This window comes from Dipteris shenzhenensis, chromosome 32 (assembly GCF_047967505.1).
Source record: "Dipteris shenzhenensis isolate YYH24624 ecotype China chromosome 32, Dip_SZ_1.0, whole genome shotgun sequence".
In the NCBI taxonomy this organism is placed as follows: domain Eukaryota; kingdom Viridiplantae; phylum Streptophyta; class Polypodiopsida; order Gleicheniales; family Dipteridaceae; genus Dipteris; species Dipteris shenzhenensis.
In genome coordinates this window covers 2,312,324-2,333,973 of record NC_141627.1, presented here as the reverse complement: position 1 = coordinate 2,333,973, position 21,650 = coordinate 2,312,324, and the positions used below count along the sequence as shown (strand labels likewise).

The following is a 21,650-nucleotide window of genomic DNA, read 5'->3' as shown; positions in this document are numbered from 1 at the left end:
CATGCGAGCATGAAAGACAGGATTGTTGGCTATGGCAATGCAACTCTGGCTGTCACAGAAGATAGAGTTTGCTTCGCCATCTTGTGCATGATGCAAGTCATGCAAAAGCTTCCTGAACCACATTTAACTCCTTAATGGCTGAATTTGCAGCTTTGTACTCTGCTTCACTAGAGGAAAGAGAGACTCGCTCTTGCTTCTTACTGAGCCATGAGATATAGGCTGAACCCAATGAGAAGCAATAGCCAGTAGTGGACCGTCTGTCGTCAATGTCCCCTAACCAATCTGAGTCGGTGAAACCTCAGCTTTAGATCACAATTTGAAGCATAATGCAAGCCAAGAGAGAGAGTGCCATGGACATATCTGAGAACCCTCTTTGCTGCATTCCAATGTGTGATCGTGGGACAATGCATAAACTAGCTCAAAAGCCGTGTGGCATAGGCAATATCAGGCCATGTGGAGCGTAGATATATCAAACTGCCAACCAACTGCATGTACAAAGTGCCATCAAACTTTTCAGTAGTATCATGCTTACTCAGCTTGAGTCCCTTTTCCAATGGAGTATAATGCATCTGCTGTGCCATCAAGCCCACTCCAAAGAAAATTTCTGATTGGTCTCCTGAGCTGAGTGATGCAGTCCCTAGAACGGCACCAAGATGAACAAACAAATCAGGCCGTGGCCAAGAGGACCTGGTTGACCACCACAACTCTAGAGGCAAGTATCCAGCTTGGTTGAGCTCCAAAAAAGAAGCTTCCTCCTGATGCTCTCCAACACGGGAGCAAACTGCTGCGTGGAAGAAATATCCAAGCCGACCTGGCAGCCCAAATACTTGACAAGCACACCCCTCTGAGCCCAAGTGAATTCTATGTCAAGTCCCCAAACTGGAGTGTCCTCATCACTGATCCAAAAGCCATTGGATTTATGCCAATTAATTTGCGCCCCTGCCGCCAAGCAAAATAAATCCAATGCTGTCCTGAAAGAAGTGAGCGTCTGTGGTGTGGCATCCAAGTAAACTACTGCGGTGTCATCTGCCAACTCATTGTCGAGTAGCTTGCCTTCTGATGGGAAGTCTCAGCCCAAAGATGTTAGCTTGAGATCTAACATAGATACTTATAGCTTCAGCCCTGAACAAAAAAAGAAAAGGAGCAAGGGGGCATCCCTTACGAAATGATCTGGAAATCTGAAACCTCTCACCCCTTACACCATCAATAAGTACCTGGCTGTTGGCTGATCTGTACAAAGAGGAAGCACCTCTAATCCAAGCATCAGTAAAGCCAAAACGTAGAAGGGTGCCCTCCAAAAAACCCCAATCTATTGTGTCATAAGCTTTCTCAAAATCCAAGAGTAGAATGGCTAGATTCTGGACGCTCTACATGGCCCACTCTAAAGCTTCCCAAAACGAGAAAATGTTATCAAAAATACTTCTACCATGCACAAATCTTGTTTGAGTGTCATGAATAAGATCTGGGAGAAGGGGTTGCAATCAGAGGCTGATTGCCTTGGCTAGAATCTTGTAACATGTCCCCAAAAGTGTGATAGGCCTCCACTGGGACACTAAATTTTTGCAACCTCCTTTCGGTATAAGGTGGATGAGACCCTCTGTGACCGTCCTGGGCATCTCGCCAGAGTCCCAAATGCCCTGCAGGGCTGATGTGATGTAGTCTCCAATCATATCCCAAAATGCAATAAAAAAAGAAGGGGTGAGGCCATCCAAACCTGGGCACTTGCCCTTGTGAAGGGCTGAAAGTGCAACCCTGAACTCTGTGTTGGCGGAAGGTGCATCAAGCAAAACATGCATATCCGTATGTTCCAGCTAATAAGCCTCATTGATGGGAGGATGTAGAGTGGAACACCTTACCCGACCTAGTGGCAAAAACAAACCTCTCAACAGGGGAAGACCTGCTCGAGGAGCGAGGAATGGAACCAAGTGGTAGAAAATCAATAGGGGAAAGAACCCTGCTACTTGACGGAGAAGCCCTATCAACAGGAAACCCAATCACTAGCTCACCAAAAGTAGAGGGCACAAACTCCTCCTCTGGGAAATCTGAAGCATCTGCCAGAGCTGAAAATGAGTTCCTGTGAATCAAGCCAGACACCGGAGTGCGAAGGATCCCTTCTGAGGGAAAAGAATCAATAGTGTAAACCATCCCCTTCCCCCTATCCAAGGGAGGAAGTGAGGATTGCTCTCGATTCTATGTCTACCCAGCCGCTGAGACCTCTACTGCCTCGAGGAGAGTTTCTGGCACGGCTAGTTCTAGGGGAGAAGCTGTAACCGGGGAGGAGGTTGTAGTTGAAGCGTCTTGGACTGTGTGAGGTGAGGCTGGAGGGATAGCCTGAGGTGAAGCAGAGTGCTCTAGTGTATCCTCGTGAACTGAAGGAGGAATTTGCACACGAACCAGAACCCACTAGTATGCATCGGGTGCCCCTGAGGTAGAAGGTCGAGAGGCACCTGAGGTAGAAGGTGGCGGTATCAAAGGAGCGCTCAGTGGAGGAGCACTCTGGCGAGTAGGAGCTATACCAGCATCCTGAGGAGGACCGCCATGTGCAGGTCAAGGAGGAGGTGCTGGACCTGTACCACCTCCCTGTCAAGGCCGAGGAGCAGGTGCTAGACCTGTACCACCCCCTTGTCGAGGCCGAGGAGTAGCTACTGGACCTATACCACCCCCTTGTCGAGGCCGTGGGGCGGTAGCTCTACCAGAGGGCTTCTTGGGCCTTTTCTTCTTCCTGGGGCAATCCCTGACAAAGTGTCCAATGGTCCTACATATTCTTCACTGGTCCTGCCTGCCTATAATCTCTACTCTCTGGCGAAAAAAGGAACCATCCGGGCGCTAGATCATAACATGGTCCATTGTGAGGTTAGGATTCTTACAGAGGACCCTAACTCTAGGTACCCCATCAGCCTTGGTTGCCTCTGCTATAGTCAATGGCAACCCAGGGAGGGATTGGATCTCAGCAATCGTGCCAAAATGCTCCCCAATAACAGAAAGAAGTTGATGGTAAAGCCTGGGGAAGCCCGGGGAATCAGATGAAGAGCAAAAAGATTTCCTTAACTGCCTCCATTGGGTCGAAACCAATATCAAAGGCGTCAAAGAAGATCTTCCTATGTCCCAAGTGTAAAAACTCAGCTTTGAGCACTGTGCTCGCAGCCTCTGGAGTGTCAAAAACAACCTGGAAAAAACCTTGTCCCAGAAGACGAACATCTAACAACCGTGGATGGGGGGAGAGCCGCAAGCATCCAGTCTCTGGCTTGGGATCTGGAAGGTGAGACCCGAAGATGCGTGCGAGCAACATGGTAGAGCATTCGATCTCTATGTCCTTCTTGAGCTGCTGCAGCTCGTCTTTAGAAAAAGTAATAGTTTTTGTGGCCGCTGGAGGTGGAGTAGGATTGGCTGACGGAATATCCATCGCCAATCGAGGTGAGGAGGCTGACTCGGAAATTTTTGAGGCTCCGTCCGCTCCAAAAAATGCTGCGGTAGAAGGAAGAGGGGGGAGACAGGAAGAAGGAAAAAGAATGCGGGGGGTAGGGAGCGGGGAAGAGGGAGGATTGAGGCAAGAGCGGGGGGAAGGAGCGGGGTAGAGGGAGTAGGGGAGCAAGGAAGGGGGAGCAGGCTGAGAGGGGAGGGGGCAGCTGATCGGGAGAGGATAGAAGGGGTAGAGAAGAGGGAGGTAGAGGTGGGGGGGGAGAGGCGGGGGTAGGGAGCGGGTAGGGGAGAGGGGTGTAGAGGCAGGGGGAAGGGTAGAGGCGGGGGAAGGGTAGGGGAAGGGTAGAGGCGGGGGTGAGGGTGAGGGGAGCGGGGTAGAGGGAGTGGGGGAGCAGGGAAGGGGGAGTGGGTAGAGAAGGGTGGTGGCGGGCTGAGAGGGGAGGTGGCAGGCTGAGAGGGAGAGGAGGGGAGGAAGCGGGCTGAGAGGGGATGGGGCGGAGGGGATGGGGCGGGCTGAGAGGGAGAGGAGGGGGAGGAAGGGAGAGGCTGAGGGAGGGGGAGGGGAAGGGGCTGAGGGAGGGGGCTGAGGGAGGGGCTGAAGGAGAGGGTGCAGCAAGAGAGCAGGGAGGAGCAGCAGCTCAGCCTAGATTTCAAGTTTCTTTTTTATGGTAAGCGGACAGATTTGTTTGTATGTGGGCAGCTCAAAATTTTTGAAAAACATCGAAATCGGACCTCAAAAGGTCAAAAAACAGCCACTGGGCTGTTGGAGCTACCTCAAACAAAAGCTGGAGGGCTGAATGTGAGAACCAGGAATGCGGACTGGGGCACCATGCTTGCGGGAGTCTAGAAGCAAGCGCGGGAATGAGCTCTAGAGACAGAAGCACTCTAATACCAAATGTAGGAACAAAGTGGAGACAAGTTGTGAACACAAGTGAGCAAGAGTGCACACACAAGAAAGCTCCAATAGAAATGTTCAAATGAAACAATACAAGTACTTGGTATATATAGTACCCAAGTACTATTGGTCAACCATAGGGTCGACTTTATGCCTACAACACCATATCTTTGTAATCTCTTACAGAAGGTAGGAAGGGAGGCTCTGATACCAAATGAAGGAACATGGTGGAGAGAGGGAGAGAGAGAGGATAGGCTAGGGAGAGAGGAAGTGATACTCAAAAGGAGACATAATGAAATGGAAATGAAATGACTAGTGCAATGAACAAAAATGAAAGTACTCACATGTAGACCAAAGAGCTTGTAGCTTGATACTTGATTAATTTGACACTAGACAAGTACAACTCTTATATAAGAGCACACACACATACACATGAATACCTATACATATGGGATAGCTCCCAATATGACACGTGGCATCCATAGGACACACTAAACTAGAACTCACACTAGAACACACCAAACTGACTCAACTTGGCTTCATATTCTAACGAGTTCAACTAATGAAAGTACTAACACCTGGGTTATACATGAAACCCAGATATGAAAAATAACATAGACTATAATAATTAAGCTACATCTAGCCTACATAATCATACCATTGTAATATTCCTATAAAAACTCTTAGGCTCTCACCACTGACTGTCAACCATGCAGTCTCATAATGGACCCCTTTCTTTTGTCAACCTTTTTCACATTACCTTGCTTACCAAACAGTTCATCATGAGTCTAGTAAGGATTGAACCCTACATGCACATGGGGCTATCTCAATTTAATTGATTTTGGACTGTCAAGTAATTTGGTACTTTTCTATTTCTATCACTATTTGTTTGAGCATAAAGGGTTATTCACACGTGTTTAGTGGATGGATGCTGACATCTTATGATCATTCATTTGGTAGTCTGATATGATAGTGATAGTTTATGCTATTATTAGATTTCAATTCAGGTTTATGATAAGCGTAATGCCCTACAGATAATGGCAGAGGAAAAGGCAAATATCTATCTGGATTTGTTAATACCAACAATATGCAGGTTCAATCTTGTCTCATGCATTATACCTTTCTATCAACATAATAATTCCAAGGCTAAAATATATAAGATCTTTCTTGGTTGAAAAGACGTACACATATTACGTGAATCTCCTTTGTATCCATAATTTCATATAACTTAAAGCTAAATTCTAGCAGTGCAGTTGGAGACGATGATATAGCTGTTGCAACATCTATTGTTGGAGCAGCACATGTGTTGGGTTGGCATGTTTTCCCTCATCATTGGTTTCCATTGGTTTTGGATCAGCTATCAAATTGTGGGGCAACATCAGTGCAGGTTTCTTATACATGAAAACCCTCATATTGGAATCCAGTTTTTCCCCCTAATTTTTTATTTTATTTGAAATATATCCATTTAATGCTAATCAGATCTACACTTGATGTACAGATTGCAAATGGTTTGGTGATCCTGTCAGGATTGCTATATGGAACACAGAGACAAAATATGAACAAAGATTTGGTTGTCCAGGTCCTGAAATCTTTTTATCCATGCATTTTAATATTGAATGCTTCTTTTGGTCTGTGCAAGGTTGGTTTCCCATCTTTTGTGGTGTTGTGAGGCTTCTTGTGGACATATTCCTGGTGATAGTACACGGTTTGTTTTTCTTCTTCTTGTGCGTATAAAGAAACTATATTCATCTCCAAATAATGCAAGAATGCCCCCTTTTTCCCCCTAGTGAAAATAACATTCAATTGATAAACTTCTTAGTGACACGACACCAAGGGAGATACAACTCGCCAATGAAGGGTACAATATTAAAAAACATAAGCATATCCCCCTAACTAGTCAATCTATGGGAGGATTACTTTGTGAAATGAAGCAAAGGGCTTGGCTCCAATATATGGAGAAAAGGCTTTCTCATGCACCTAGCGCAATCCGAACCTCCCTATAGTCTATCCTATGTACCTTTGAGAGTATGAATGATATCTAACCAATGTCTCCAAGGCTGACATGGTCTGTATATATATATATATATATATATATATATATATATTGAGAGTATGAATGATATCTAACCAACGTCTCCAAGGCTGACGTTGTCTGATGCTCTACGGCCTACTTGGACCTAGCTGTCCATATGTACTAGGAAATGATGCTTGCTATCCTCCCACCTATGACAACATTCAGATCTCCACACCGTCTCTGTGGAGACCAAAGTGTGGATGAAGTCAACTCCTACCCTATCAATCCAAAGGACAAACTCTCTTGAATGTCCTCCTACCCACAAGCATCTAGAGCACTCCTCCCCTGGTCACCACCACCATCTCATCCTTAATATCAAAGAAGGACATCCTCAAAGCTCTCCTCCAGACCTCATGTGCTAGTAGGAAATCCCAAACGCAGTGCCTTAGAGACTCCTAGAAAGCGACCAAAAGCACCTACTACAAGGGCTCTATGTGATCCTTGGCTTGCAGCTATTGAGCAGCTTGCACCAAAAAACCTCAAGAAACCTTTAAGAGAGTTATTCTCTTTGCCAATGCAATCCCTCCATGAATAGGAAGCCAAAAGAAAAGAGTGATTTTTTAATTCCTAAGGGATTTCCAAAGTCTCGTCCAAAAGTTTTTTTGCACGACATTAGAAATCTGAAATTTTTCCCAATGATGAGGAGATTTGGTGGGTTTCCAACCTCTAAACCTGAGATAAAATCTCCTAGCATTACAAAACCATGTATCAAAAGAAGAGAAGGCTGTGAGCTCTTCTAGTTGTAAGAAACACTGTGTCTTTTGCTCGCGAGCTCATGCCCCCTCCTTCCTTCCGCTTCACTTCAGCCTCCGCCCCATGCTTCCCCTCACGATTGTCACCCTCCTTCCTGCTCCGCCACGTCCGTTCCTTGGTCTTCCCCAAGCCTAGCATGTTGTATAGCCACTCAGTGGCTTGAGCGACTGTTTGTGTGGCACTCCTAGCTCGCCTTGTGGTCCTGCGTTGCACCGAATCGTCTGCGTGAGCCTGGGAGCTTTCGGGCCCCTTGGTCGTCAGCTTGCCAAGTTGGGCGGTGCAAGAGGGCAGCATGATCCCCCCATGCCTTAGGCAGCCCAAGCCGCCAAGTATAGGCCACCAGCACCCCCCCCCCTCTTTTGCTGGTCGAATAAAATAAGGGAAGGGGGCGGCCTTCCCCGTGATCTTCATTGTCAGAGGCGGCAAGAGAAGGGTGGCTCATAGCCTCTTCTACACTCATACTGTGGCATGCTCGAGAAGGTCCCCCCAAGCGAGTTGTGGCAGCCTCGGGAGAGGCCGAGGACCTCTTTTCAGTCCCATCACAACAAGTGTATTTGGGCTTCAAAACACAAGCACTTCTTTTGGCCTGACAGATTTTTGGGTGATGTCTAATTCAAGAACTTTGGGAGTGGGGTGCTCTGAAGTCAAGTTTTTTGGACTGCACTTGCAGCTTGTCCAGTTCTTACTTCTCTTGCAGGCTGGGTTTTGTTTTCTTTCCTCCTTGCGGCAGCACAACGTTAGAGTGATTATTTGGCGGGGAGCAGGAACTTGACAGTTACCAGAGGAGCTCTCATGGTAGCTTCCTTGACTCCTAGAGCTATGAAGATTTGACTCTCCCCAGTTCAATCTCTCCAAGTGATAGGTCGGCTTGACACCATCGAGGAGGCACATCCGTGAGTGGCTCTACACAAGGTTAGCCCTAGAGGGTGACCACATTCAGGAGGTTACTATCTATGAGAGGGGCATCTTTCTACTCCAGTTTAGCTCCCCAGTCACCACCCAAGCCCTTGTGGAGCAAAGTCCGATTTCCTTGGGCCCACACCTAGTCTACCTCATGCCTTGGTACCATGGTTTCATGGTGGAGAATATGGAGACGACACGCCATGTACCCTGTTTCTTGGTGATGCTTTGCTTTCTAGGGCTCCCAAGAGAGTACAGATCTATCCTTCCTTCCATAAGGAGGGCCTTGGGTACAACGTTGGAGTCCCCGCAGGTTACAACAGCTTCAATAGTAGCAGATGATGGAGTCCCCAAGCTCAGGCTAGTTGTCAAGCACCTAGAGCCCCTCCGGAGATGATCCTTTTTGAGACCCTGGATGGGGTTACACTTAGGCAGTGGGTGGAGATCTATGGGCTCCTTGGGCAGTGCCTTTGCCGAGAGCTGAGGCACCTAGCCAGGGACTACCCTAGAGGGTAGGAACGACCTCCCTCGCCTCCCATGCAGGTTCAATGGAGTCAGCAGAGCGAGAGAGGCAGGAGGAGAAGGACCATCGCGTTCCCAAAAAGACCCAGCAGGAGTCGCAAACACCCTGGGTGACGCCCTCCGAGGGCAAGTGGATCCCAATAAAAAGCAAGAAAAAATTGAGCAAATGGACTCGTAAGAATATGAGACGGAGAGCCAGATGCAGGGAGAACGAACGTTTGGAGCGTGAGTCATCTTCCTCTCCTTTGGTGGAGCAGAAAACAGACTCACCTATAAGCCCCCCTCAGTAGGCAGGGAAAATTCTCGCTTTAGCACAAGACCCCATGAGTGCCAAGCAAGTAGACATGCAGTCTCCACTGCTTCCTTAGGGTCCGCATATACAGATGTCAAAAGCTCCTCTAGAGAGACCCTCTCAAAAGTTGGAGGATGTGAGGCAGCGCCATCAAGCCCCACCACCAACACAGGCGCCTTCAACGTCAGTGGAGCCTCCCCTTCCATGCCCTCTATCCCCCCCAGATTCTTCCCCCCTTCCCCCCTTCCTCCCCTCCCTTCCCGTCGCCCCCCAAATCCTCCTTCTTCCTCCTCCGCCATTCCCCTTCCTCCTCCTCCAATACTCCCGAAGGTCATTGCCCTCATCACCCCCCCCCCCCCCCCCCTCAGCTCCTCTCTCTACAACAGAGTAGTCCACCCCTCCCTCCTTGGCTGAGGGGTGGGGGGGTTCCAACCACTTTCATAAGTATTACCGGAGTCCTAAGGCCACTGGTGTGAGAAGAAATCAAGACGTGCCATGGGTGTCATGGATGGTGCGTGGGGTGATGGTGTCGATGATGTGCGAGTGGTACAAGTCCAGGAGTGATGTGAGCAAGGGAAAGAGGAAAGCGGAACAAAATCACAAGAGCCAACCCTCGGCATGAACGGAAGAGAACTCCAACCACATGACACATGGTCCATTACACTAGGTGAAGGGAGAGGAGGGGAGGAGAACACTATGGGAAGAGCAGCGAGTAGAGATGGGAAGAAGCATAGTTCATTAGAAGGAATGAATCATGCACTCATGAGAGTTTCACCAAATGACTCATACACCAAGGAAGATACACACTAGGTGAGCTCTTGACTCTAGCCTCTCTCTCTTCATCATGACCTATGTGCCTTTGATGGAATGCCCCCAAATCCCCTTTCCCCCCCTTTTTCCCCTCTTTACCTTCCCCTCATCGGCTCCTCCTCTTTGGCAATCCCCTTCCCTCCTTCCTATTGGTTGTCTTCCTGTCTCCTTATTTGTTCCGCCGCTTCGTCCTTGATGGCTTCTGCAACTCTCCAGCCTCTTTCGAGCCAATGAGTCAAGTACTCCATGTGTACTCCTATCTATTCCATGTACACTTGACACTAGTTGATTGCCAAGTACCTATGCTTGGCCAACGCTAAATATAGCACTGGTGGGAGGTGAGAGAAAAGCGTTGTGGAAAGTGGAAATATTTCAATTGATAAGGCGGTGATAAGGAAAAAAAAGGAAAGACAACCAGGAATTATGTACTTCACCATGTCAGATAGGTGAGACTTCATAGGGATCAGCTGCAGTGTGGACTCGTAGATGATGAGCTTATAACCAGATTCCAGAGTATGTGTCTTTGTATTGAGACAAACCCCCACAAAAAAACTGACTGAACATGGATCACACAGACTCAAAGAGAGCCAAAAGACTACACAGCCCGAAACAGATAAACTTAGAACTGAACTTCCCCCCAAGACTCAGAGAACAGTCAGCCTCAGAATACTATAAACCCACAGCCCACACTCCTAAGCTTCCATCAAGGACAACAGTATGCAACTCTCCCCAAAGCTGCAGTCAACGACCAAAGAGTGAAAGGGACTGGCATAACAGATCACATCAACCATCTCTGCATTACAAATCCTCTTCCAGGGTAAGTATTCTTCTTCTGCCCACAGAGTACTCCACGGTCATACTTCACGTTGCCAACAGTCCTTCAGATGATTTGAACCAGCCCATACATTCTTCGTATCAGCTCACGTGCAAACAACGACTGTCCTGCCTGTGAGGTAACCTTGCTCAGCCAACTACAAACAGATTGCCATCTCTGGGAACCTCCAGCACCAAAGTCTTCTCAGCATCACCGGGCATCTGCTTGGCCAAAGCCTTTCTACGGTCAGCCTTGAAATGAACGTGTACCCCGAATTACAGTCAGCCCTGAGCCCATGCCTTCAGATTTCGTGGAGCTCACCGACATCCGTCGCCCAACCTCTCCTTCAACCACACTATCAACACACAGCCAAAACTCAGAAAACAGGACCTCAGTAAGCGCCACCTGCACCACCAAGCTCATCATCACCGAGCACCTAGAGTCCATTTGTGCCAAGCATGCAGTCGAAATTCCTCATCCTGTCACGTACGTAGACCTTCACACACCTTTCACTTATGCACACCCTCTCTTTCATCTACCAGACCCCCTTGCATTGTAGATCCTTCCAGCGCAAAACCGAATCAGCTCCCAGCCGCCATCTTCACGTAGCTCTAGCTCACAGTCCAGAAGCTCCGCTTTATCCTTTCACGTAGCCACCTTGCATGTGCAAGATGCCTTCCCAATCAGTCCAGCCACCTCAGCCTAATTTGCCACCTCATCAGTGACATTTTACCACTCTCACATTTAAAAAATGCAAATATCCCCCCAAGGCACATTAAATGCACATTTTGGACCTTTAGTCACACAATTCCCACACACATTAGCATGCACATTAAAGCTTGCATGCACCCCCGTACACACAGATGAAAAGCCACTTGACATGGGCACCAAAACATATCAAATTCCCGTAACATGCAAGTGCACATTGACTTAGGAAAATATTAAAAAAACCCTTCATGACTTGACTTTACATGACCCCAAAAACATTTCACTTGACCACACACTACACACCCTTGCTCTGGAAGTCTGGTACAACCACATTGCATTTCATCATTTCCCATGAAGTCCCTGCAAAACATACTTTATTGTCTCAAAAAACTATACATCAGTCCATCATGCTTGTGAAAGAAAAATCCACAAATGCCAAAAGCCCACACCTACCCTAGATGTGTACAACTATGTGCCTACCCACAGCTATATATAGTGCTCAAAAACTTGATACAGATTTTGTCCTATCATTTTGCCCATCCCCAAGTCTGCAGACATTCATGTCTTGTAGATAGGGGTATATAAGATTTGCATTTCTCCAGAGATATCCTAATCCATGAGGTCTTCTAGCTTGTTTGGTTTCATCACAGTAGGTCCACAGCTGCCCACACTCATAATCCTATGAAAGTTTTTCTTTAGTCTGAAGCCATTGACTCTATTATTATGCTGCTGACCATCCAAATCCTCAAGTTGATATGAGCCTTTTTTTTTTTTCCTTCCAAGAAAGAGACTTCTATTAAGTAAGAGAAAAAACCCGCGAGAGCAAGCTCAAAGCGGAATACATCATGAAATCATGAGAATAGATAAAAAATCCTGTGAGAGTGAGTTGGAAAACAACCAAGGCTGAGGCTGAAAGTGCCACCTCAACCCTGTAGTAGTCTCAGAGAAGAAAGGAGAATCCTTCCATTCCCTGAAGAAAGAAGCCCTCCTAGCTGAGGCTGCACGGGAGTCTCCCTGCATACCCATCCATACGGCCATCAAAGTATGTATGGTGTCTGTCCAGATACTAGACAATGTGTGCGAGGGATGAACTTGAGTACCCTCCAAAGCCTCTGTGCATTTGGCTCTCCAGATATGCCAGGATGCTATGCTCGCTAGAATCTCCCAAGAAGTATCCATGGAGGCATGTACAGCTGTAAAAGGAAGGTTTGGTACCACATCCAACAAATAGGACTCAGTCCGATGACGTCGAACCGAAATGGCCCGAGAGGAATCAAATCTCTCATAGAAAACCTGAGGTCCTGTAAGAGAAAGCCAAGCCACTGAGCCCCATGTCATAAAAAATGGGGAGTGGGCAAAGTGACTGAAAATCCTGGCTACCCCCATCCAAATCATCCTCGTCTGTCTGCAATCCCATAAGCAATGCTGAATAGTCTACGAAGCAGAGAGGCATCGAGGGAAAGTAGGGTCGGCTCCGAACCTGGCTCGGAACCTAGACCTCCAAAGGTTCACTGAAATCCCACCATGGATAGAAAGCCAAAAGAAGATAGCGATCTTTCTATTCTTGTGGGATTTTCAGAGTCTCCTCCAGAAGTACCTCTACAGATCCGCAGTGATATCAAAAGTCTCCCAATGAGGAACTCTGGAAGGTCTCCAACCTCTACTACTGAGCTGATATCTCCTGGCATTACTGACCGTGTAACGAAAGAAGGGGATGCTCTTCTCTCGATGCCCTGCGTCAATCCACTCCCACTCTCTGGGGTCCCACTGCAAATACCTGATGGGAACTCCCCCATAGAGCCAGAGCCTCCAAGACCCGGTGGAGAGTAGCCGGGGGTCTGGGTCTAGGAACCACTCTGAATCTGATCCCTGCATCAAAAGACCTACAACCTTGATAGGCTGAAAAGCAGACTCAAGCAAGATGTCCTCTGTGGACCTGAGCAATCTGCCACCATCCTGGACACTAAAAACCAAAGCATCCTCCTGTGCATCTCGAAAGGCCAGAACCTGAAGCGGAACACCGCCTCTCGTAAAAGTACCTGCCCAAGTGGAGGAAGTGAGTGGCATATCATCTGTGTCTACCCAAACCTCTGGAAGGGTTGCCTCAATCTGCAAGATCCTCCCTGCACTCCCTTTGAGATGTCCTGTCAACCTTGATTTGGTCTCCTCTGGAAGCCTACGAAAAGCTTTCCAAGACCCCATAGATGATGCCGGTCCCCTCTCCCACTTGGACCACTGCATGTAGAGTGAGGCACCCAGTGGTCTGCCATGATCATCTAAAATACTGTCATTCCACATGATGGGTTGCCTATCAATCTCTTCCCGAGAGGAAGGAGGAATCCTCCGAAGAGTGCTTCTGAAACTGGCCCAAGCTTTCAGAATGGCAACCATGAGAGGGGACAAAGGTGATCTGAGGTGTGATGTGGTGAAGATCCACCTAACACTACTCATCTAGTCGCCTCCTGACGAAGGTGTGCACCTCTGTATGCTGCTGATAAGAAAGTCCTTCCACGGTTCCTGCCCTGGCATAAGTCCCAGCACCACCATCTTGCAAAGTAAAGCTCTGCACTGTAAATCTGGATCAATAATATTGAGACCCCCTTCCTGTGTAGGGAGGATGAGGGTCTCCCAAGCCACCCTAGCTAAGGCATCTGCTGTGCCATCAAGCCCACTCTAGAGAAAGTTTCTGATCGGTCTTCTGAGCTGAATGATGCAGTCCCTAGAACGGAACCAGCATGAACAAACAAACCAGGCCGTGGGCAAGAGGACCTGCTTGACCACCACAACTCGAGAGGCAAGATACAGCTTGGCTGAGCTCCAAAAAAGAAGCTTCCTTCTGATGCTCTCCAAAACGGGAGCAAACTGCTGCGTGGTAGAAATATCCAAGCCAATCTGGCAGCCCAAATACCTGATAGGCTCACCCCTCCGAACCCAAGTGAATCCTATGTCAAGCCCCCAAACTGGAGTGTCCTCATCACTGATCCAAAAGCCATTGGATTTATGCCAATTTATCTGCGACCCTGCCGCCAAGCAAAATAAATCCAATGCTGTCTTGAAAGAAGTGAGCGTTTGTGGAGTGGCATCCAAGTAAACTAATGTGTCATCTGCCAACTCACTATCAAGTAGCTCCTCTTCCCTTCTGATGGGAAGTCTCAGCCCAAAGATGTCAGCTTGAGATCTAAGATAGATACTTATAGCTTCGTCCACGAACAAAAAAAGGGAAGGAGCAAGGGGGCATCCCTGACGGACTGCCTGATCTCGAAATCTGAAATCTCTCACTCCTTACCCCACCAATAAGTACCTGGCTGTGGGCTGATCTGTACAAAGAGGAAACACCTTTGATCCAAGCATCAGTAAAGCCAAAGCGTAGAAGGGTGCCCTCCAAAAAACCCCAATCTACTCTGTCATAAGTTTTCTCAAAGTCCAAAAGTAGAATGGCAAGATTCTGGCCACTCTGCATGGCCCACTCTGAAGCTTCCTAGAAGGAGAAAATGTTATCAAAATTGCTTTTGCCATGCACAAATCCGGTCTGAGTGTCATGAATAAGATCAGGGAGAAGGGGCTGCAATCGGAGGCTGATAGCCTTGGCCAGAATCTTGTAACAAGTCCCCAGAAGTGTGATAGGCCTCCACTGGGACGCTAAATTTCTGCAACCTCCTTTTGAGATAAGGTGGATGAGACCCTCTGTAAGCGACCCAGGCATCTCGCCAGAGTCCCAAATGGCCTGCATGGCTGAAGTGATATAGTCTCCAATGATATCCCAAAATGCAATGAAAAAAGACGGGGTGAGGCCATCCGAACCTAGGCACTTGCCCTTGTGAAGGGCTGAAAGTGCAGTCCTGAACTCTGTGTTGGTGAAAGGTGCATCGAGTAGAACATGCATACCCAGATTCACCAACACAGGGATGCTCTGCCAAATAGCCTGTCTAGCAGCCTCTCTATCATGTGTCTCAGGATCAGCAGTAAGAAGGGTGGCATAGAAATATGAAGCTATGCGTAAGACATCATCAGGCTCTGTCTGTAAAACCCCATGTGAGTCAATAAGCTGGGATACACTCTCTCTACTATGTCTAGGGCCAAGAGTAGAGAAAAAGTGTTTATTGACTCTACCACCCATTTGAATCCAGAAGGACCCCCGTGCATGAAAGGCATACTCTGCTCTCTGATCAAGCAATAACTGCTGATGAGCCCTTGCTACAGCAAGGCGCTCCTGAATCCAACCATCTGAAGGCCGTTTTTGCTCTTCCCTCTGCAAAGCTGCCAACTGCTGGCGAACACCAATCTCACGTCTGAGAATATCTCGTCTCCTGGTACAAGCAACTAAGCGGTAGAAGTCGCTAATACCAGAAAGGGCAGCGGCTACATGTGATGGATCTGGCTGCCCACCCTGGACATGAGAGACCCATATCTGTAGGGCTGCCTGTGTAAGGTCCTCCTCTGTGTAAAAGGCATCTGGAATCCTGCTGCTGGCAGACTGGCCTGTCAAGTGAGGCTCTGAGATAGCCAGCACAACAGGAAAGTGGTCTGAAGTGGAAACCCCAGTAGCAATGCATACCGATCCACCTTGTCTAGTGCCCAGTCATCTACATAGAATCTGTCAATGCATGCATGAATAGGCATCTGCTGCCTCCTGTTCGTCCAAGAGAACAGGAGGGACTGTGGCTGAATAAGAAAGGCATCATCCCACCAAGTATCTATGCAACAGAAGTGAAAAAGGAAGGCATCCCAAGCTGCTCTCTCCAAAGAGTGAAGTCCGCCTTCTCTACCTCCTTTTTTGTTTGACGGTAACTCGACCATGTTAAAGTCACTTCCAATCACCCATGAATCCACAATGGGGGCCCAGAAGAGCAAAGTCTTCCACATAAGGACACGTTCCCCTCTAATGTTGGAGGCATACAGATTAAGGAAACCAACCTTATGCCCTCCAATCAAAAGAATAATCCACTGAGCTCTAGAGGGAATAATGACTCCGTGTCCAACAACTAGGGGGAGAACCAACTGTGAAACTGAAGTAGAAGTGCCCCCCCTGGTGCCCTGGGTGGTGGTGCATGGCCGTTCTTAGTTGGTGGAGTGATTTGTCTGGTTAATTCCGTTAACGAACGAGACCCCAGTAACACCTGGATGAAGCTGCTCCCGGATCAGCTATCTACGGCAGCGATGTGGGATGCCACCTAGGCCCTGTATGTTCCAACTAATAATCCTCATCGACGGGAGGATGTAGAGTGGAACACCTTACCCGACCTAGTGGCGGAAACAAACCCCTCAACAGGGGAAGACTTCCTGCTCGAGGAGGGAGGGATGGAACCAAGTGGCGGAAAATCAACAGGGGAAAAAACCCTGCCACCTGAAGAAGAAGCCCTGTGAACAGGAAACCCAATCACTAGCTCCTCAAAAGTAGCGGGCACAAACTCCTCCTCTGGGAAATCTGAACCATCTGCCAGGGCTGAAAACGAGTTCCTATGAAGCAAGCCAGACACCGGAGTGCAAAGGATCCCTTCTGAGGGAAGAGGATCAATAGTGTAAACCATCCCCTTTCCCCTATCCAAGAGAGGAAGTGAGGACTGCTCTCTATCCTGTGTCTGCCCAGCTGCGGAGACCTCTACTGCCTCAAGAAGAGCGTCTGGCACCGCTGGATCTAGGGAAGAAGCTGCAACCGGGGAGGAGGTCGAAGCTTCAGCATCTCGGACTGTGCGAGGTGAGACTAGAGGGACAGCTGAGGTGAAGCAGAGTCCACTAATGTACCCTCGTGAACTGAAGGAGGGATCTACACACGTGCCGGAACCCACTGGAGAGCGTCACGTGCCCTTGAGGTAGGTGGGGGTCGAGGAGCAGGTGATGTACCTGTACCACCCCCCTGTCGAGGCGGAGGAGCAGGTGCTTGACCTGTACCACCACCATCCTGAGGAGGACCGCCATGCGAGAGTGAGGTCTGGGGGGAGAGCCGCAAGCATCCAGTCTCTGGCTTGGGATCTGGAGGGGTGAGACCCGAAGATGCATGCTAGCAACGTGGTAGAGCACTCAATCTCTACATCCTTCTTGAGCTGTTGCAACTCGTCCTTTAGAAAAGGTAATAGTTTTCGCGGCCGGTGGAGGTGGAGTAGGATTGGCTGACGGAGTATCCATCACCAATCGAGGTGAGGAGGCCGACTCTAACAATTTGGAGGCTCCTTCCGCTCCAAAAAAAATGTTGCGGGAGAAAGGGGGGTAGAAAAGAGGGAAAGGAGGTGAGGAGGGAGCAGGGGGAAGGGGCGAGGAGGGGAGGCGTAAAGGGGAGAGGCTGAGAGGCTGAAGGGGAGGGGGCAGGCTGAGAGGGAGGGAGGGGGCAGGCTAGGGAGAGGAAAGGGAGAGGAAAGGGAGAGGAAGGAGAGGCAGGAAGGGGGCGGGCTAAGGGGCAAGGAGGGGGCGGGCTGAGAGGGAGAGGAGAGGGAGAAGAAGGAGAAGGAGGGGTAGGGAGGGGGGCGGGTCAGGCTGAGAGGGAGAGGAGAGGGAGAGGAAGGGGCGGGCTGAGAGGCAGGGAGGGGGCAGAGAAGCAGGTAGGGAGGGGGCGGAGGAGTAGGCTGAGAGGGGGAGGAGAGGGAGCGGGGGGTGAAGGGAAGGGGGAGGAGAGGGAGAGGAGGGGGCGGGCTGAGAAGCAGAGAGGGGTCGGAGAGGCAGGGAGGGGGCGGGGGAGCAGGGGGCGGGCTGAGAGGCAGGGAGGGGGCGGAGAGGCAGGGAGGGGGCGGGGGAGCAGGCAAGGAGGGGGCGGAGAGGCAGGGAGGGGACGGGGGAGCAAGCAGGGAGGGGGCGGAGGAGCAGGCTGAGAGGGGGAGGAGAGGGAGCGGGCTGGAAGGGGGTGGGCTGAAGGGGAGGAGGAGAAGGGAGGGAGGGGCTGAGGGAGAGGGAGGGGCTGAGGGCAAGGGAGAGAGGGAGGGACGGGATGAGGGAGAGGGTGCAGCAAGGGAGCGGGGAGGAGCAGCAGCTCTTATGAGCCATTTTTGAATTTCTTCGTCACACGAAAAGGTCCATCCCATTTGGTCACAAATTTCTTCTTGAAGGTAGAATCTAGACTACTGTTGTATCTCAAAACTAGATCACCCTCCTTGATTTTCTTATCCCTGAATTCCTATTTGCTCTCTTCTGATTCTCCTCTTGAATTAAAGCATAATGTTCCACCGCCTTTTGTCTGTCTAGTTGTGCTTCCTGAAAATCCAATAACCAATTCTGGAATGTAGAATTTGAATCCTCGTTTATCTTCATTAACATCTGCAATGCAGGAATTTCTACTTCCAAGGGTAAGAGAGCTTCTTTCCCGTAAACAAGATGAAATGGTGAAAACTGGGTGCTTTCCTTTACTGCAACTCTGTAAGCCTATAAAGCCCAGTGCAAAGCATGGTCCCAATCCTTCTCAAGTGTTCTCATGATCTTTCCCATGATATTAGTACACACACCATTAAATTTTTCATTCATCCCATTACATTGAGGATATTGGGACTTGCATATCTGTGTTTAATCTTCAGCTTTCCACATAATAAATCCATCAGTTCACTCCTGAAACCTTTTTTTTTTTGCAAAAAAGAGACTTCTATTAAGTATTAAAGAAAACCAGTAGAGCAAGTTCCATACGGGAATACGGGATACACCATGCAATGCATGAAAAGCTCAAGAGCCAAAAAGAAAGGATTGGGGCTGATAGTGCCATCTCAATCCGGTAGCAACCTCCGAGAAAAAGGGAGAACCCCTCCAAACTCGAAGAAATACAGTCCTCCTAGAAGAGGCTGCCTGTGAAGGGCCCTGCATGCTAGCCCATATGGCTATCAAAGTGTGAACCGTGTTACTCCAAATATCCGTGAACACCTGTGATGGATGTATCTGGGTGTCATCCAAGGCCTCTGTGCATCTGGCTCTCCAAATGTGCCAAGAGGAAATGCTCACTCTTGAAACCTGGACCTCTATCAGAAAGTAGCTCCATTGGCACACCAAATCTATAGCAAATATCCTCATACACAAATAGCGGGCGCGTCTATAGGCGTTGCTTTAGTAGAGAAATTACGGGCACGTCTATAGGCGTGGCTAAACGCTCGTCTATTTGCGCATAAATCACCGCGTCTGTTTGCGCGTTTGACCTGAGAAAATATGGGCCCGTCTAATATCCCGTTTATTAGCGCGTCTATTTGCACGTGTATTTGCGCGTTTACACTGAGACTCAGACGCGCATGGGTTGATATCTTGAAGAGTCACGAAGATAGCCTTCATGTGGGCTGTGGGTTCTTAGTATTCTGAGGCTGACTGTTTTCTGAGTTTTGGGGGGAAGTTCAATTCTAAGTTCAGTTTGTTTCGGGCTGTGTAGTCTTTTGGTTCTCTCTAAGTCTGTGTGATCTATGTTCAGTCAGTTTTTGTGGGCGGTTTGTCTCGGTGCCTAATACAAAGACACCTGCTTTGAAATCTGGTTCATAATGTCATCATCTACGAGCCCACATTGTAGCTGATCCCTATGAAGTCTCAGCTACCTGACGTGGTGAAGTACATAATTCCTGGTTGTCTTTTCTTTTTTTTCTTATCAACGGTCAGGAATGCTAGGAGATTTCAGCTCAGTTGTAGAGGTTGGAGGCCCTCTAGAGCTCTTCATTGGGATGCCTTCCCATTTCTATCGATCTACATAAAAACTTTTGGTGCAAACTTGGAAATCCCACAGGAATATAGAAATCACTCTCTTTTTCTGGCTTTCTATTCACTGTAGGATTGCAATGAACGTGTGGAGATCCACATTCAAGGCTGATCCTACTTGTCCCCATTGCCGTGTTGCTGTGGATAGTATTCAGCATTGTCTATGGGATATTAGACAGGCATGGGTCATATGGAACGGGGTTGCCATGATTTTCAGTTTTTTTGCTCCTTCCCCCTTCTTCATGGCTTGGGGCTCAGTTGCTTGGCTTTCCCTTTCAGGGCCTTAGGTCTTCTTTGAGAGACATGACTTACCATGGGCTATAGCTATTAGACAACACTTGGTTGAGCCATGTTCTCTAGATGACATTCCTATAGGGTTATGTATGCCTCTGTGGACTCTGCTTGGGAGATATTAGGGAGCATTTCAGCATGGCATATTTGAAGAGCTAGGTGCACTGAGGCTTTGGATGGATCCCATGTTCACCCATCTCATACTATGGCCAGTATATGGACAGACACTAATGGCCATCTAGACGAGCATTGAGGGATCCTCTCGGGCAGCTTATGTTAGGAGGGCTACTTTTCTCAGAGAATGGAGGGACTGTCCTTTCTTCTTTGAGTCTTCCACAGGGTTGAGATGACGTTTTCAGCTTCAACCTTCGTTATTTTGTGCCCTTTCTACAAGAGTATTTTTATGCATGGCATGATGTATTACCTCCTTGAGCTCTTGCGGGTTTTATTCCTACTTAATGGAAGTCTTTTTTTGATTAAGAAAACCTAGATGGACCTGAGGAAGGAATCCTTACGGACTTTCAAGCTAGAAAAGATTGAACACATATATCTCCAAGAGTTTTCCAAAGACACCATGAAGCTTGGAGAGAGCATAGTGTAGAGATATATACAATGATATGGTGGTGTAGGATAGACTAGGACTTAGTCTATTTTAGAGTTTTTGTGTGCTCTAGTACTTGGACTATATATACCAAGTACTTGTACTTCATTTAGTTGAACATTTCAGTTGGAGTTCACTTGTGCTCACTTCTTGTTCTCTTGTATTTGCAACTCTTATCCATTCTTGTTCCTAAATGTGGTATCTGAAGGAACATGGTACAGAGAGGGAGAGAGAGAGGGTAGGCTAGGGAGAGAGGAAGTGATACTCAAAAGGAGACATAATGAAATAGAAATGAAATGAGAGTACTCACAATTAAACGAAAGAGCTTGTAGCTTGATACTTGATTGATTTGACACTAGACAAGTACAACTCTTATATAAGAGCGCACACACACATATGAACACCTATGTATCTGGGATAACTCCCAATATAATACGTGGCATCCATAGGACTCACTAGACTATAAAACACCCCCTAGACACCCATAGTACACTCTTTTTTTTTGCAAAAAAGAGACTTAAGTATTAAAGAAAACCATTAGAGCAAGCTCCATACGGGAATACGAGATACACCATGCAATGCATGAAAAGCTCAAGAGCCAAAAAGAAAGGATTGGGGCTGATAGTGCCATCTCAATCCGGTAGCAACCTCCGAGAAAAAGGAAGAACCCCTCCAAACTCGAAGAAATACAGTCCTCCTAGAAGAGGCTAGGGCCCTGCATGCTAGCCCATATGGCTATCAAAGTGTGAACCGTGTCACTCCAAATACCAGTGAACACCTATGATGGGTGTATCTGGGTGTCATCCAAGGCCTCTGTGCATCTGGCTCTCCAAATGTGCCAAGAGGAAATGCTAGCCAAAATCTCCGAAGAGGTGTCCACTGAAACACGTGAAGCTCTGAAAGGAGTATGTGGTACATCCTGAAGAG

General features: G+C 48.2%; 1 protein-coding gene across 1 annotated transcript in view; it reads left to right on the top strand.

The window, feature by feature from the left end:
* LOC147880170 (uncharacterized) overlaps positions 1-21,650 on the top strand; it is a 368,868-nt gene that overhangs the window by 183,102 nt on the left and 164,116 nt on the right. Inside the window, exons 11-13 of the mRNA XM_087370364.1 lie at positions 5,350-5,408; positions 5,564-5,702; positions 5,814-5,894. Of these exons, the coding sequence (XP_087226490.1) occupies positions 5,350-5,408; positions 5,564-5,702; positions 5,814-5,894 (279 nt within the window). The remainder of the gene's footprint in view (positions 1-5,349; positions 5,409-5,563; positions 5,703-5,813; positions 5,895-21,650) is intronic.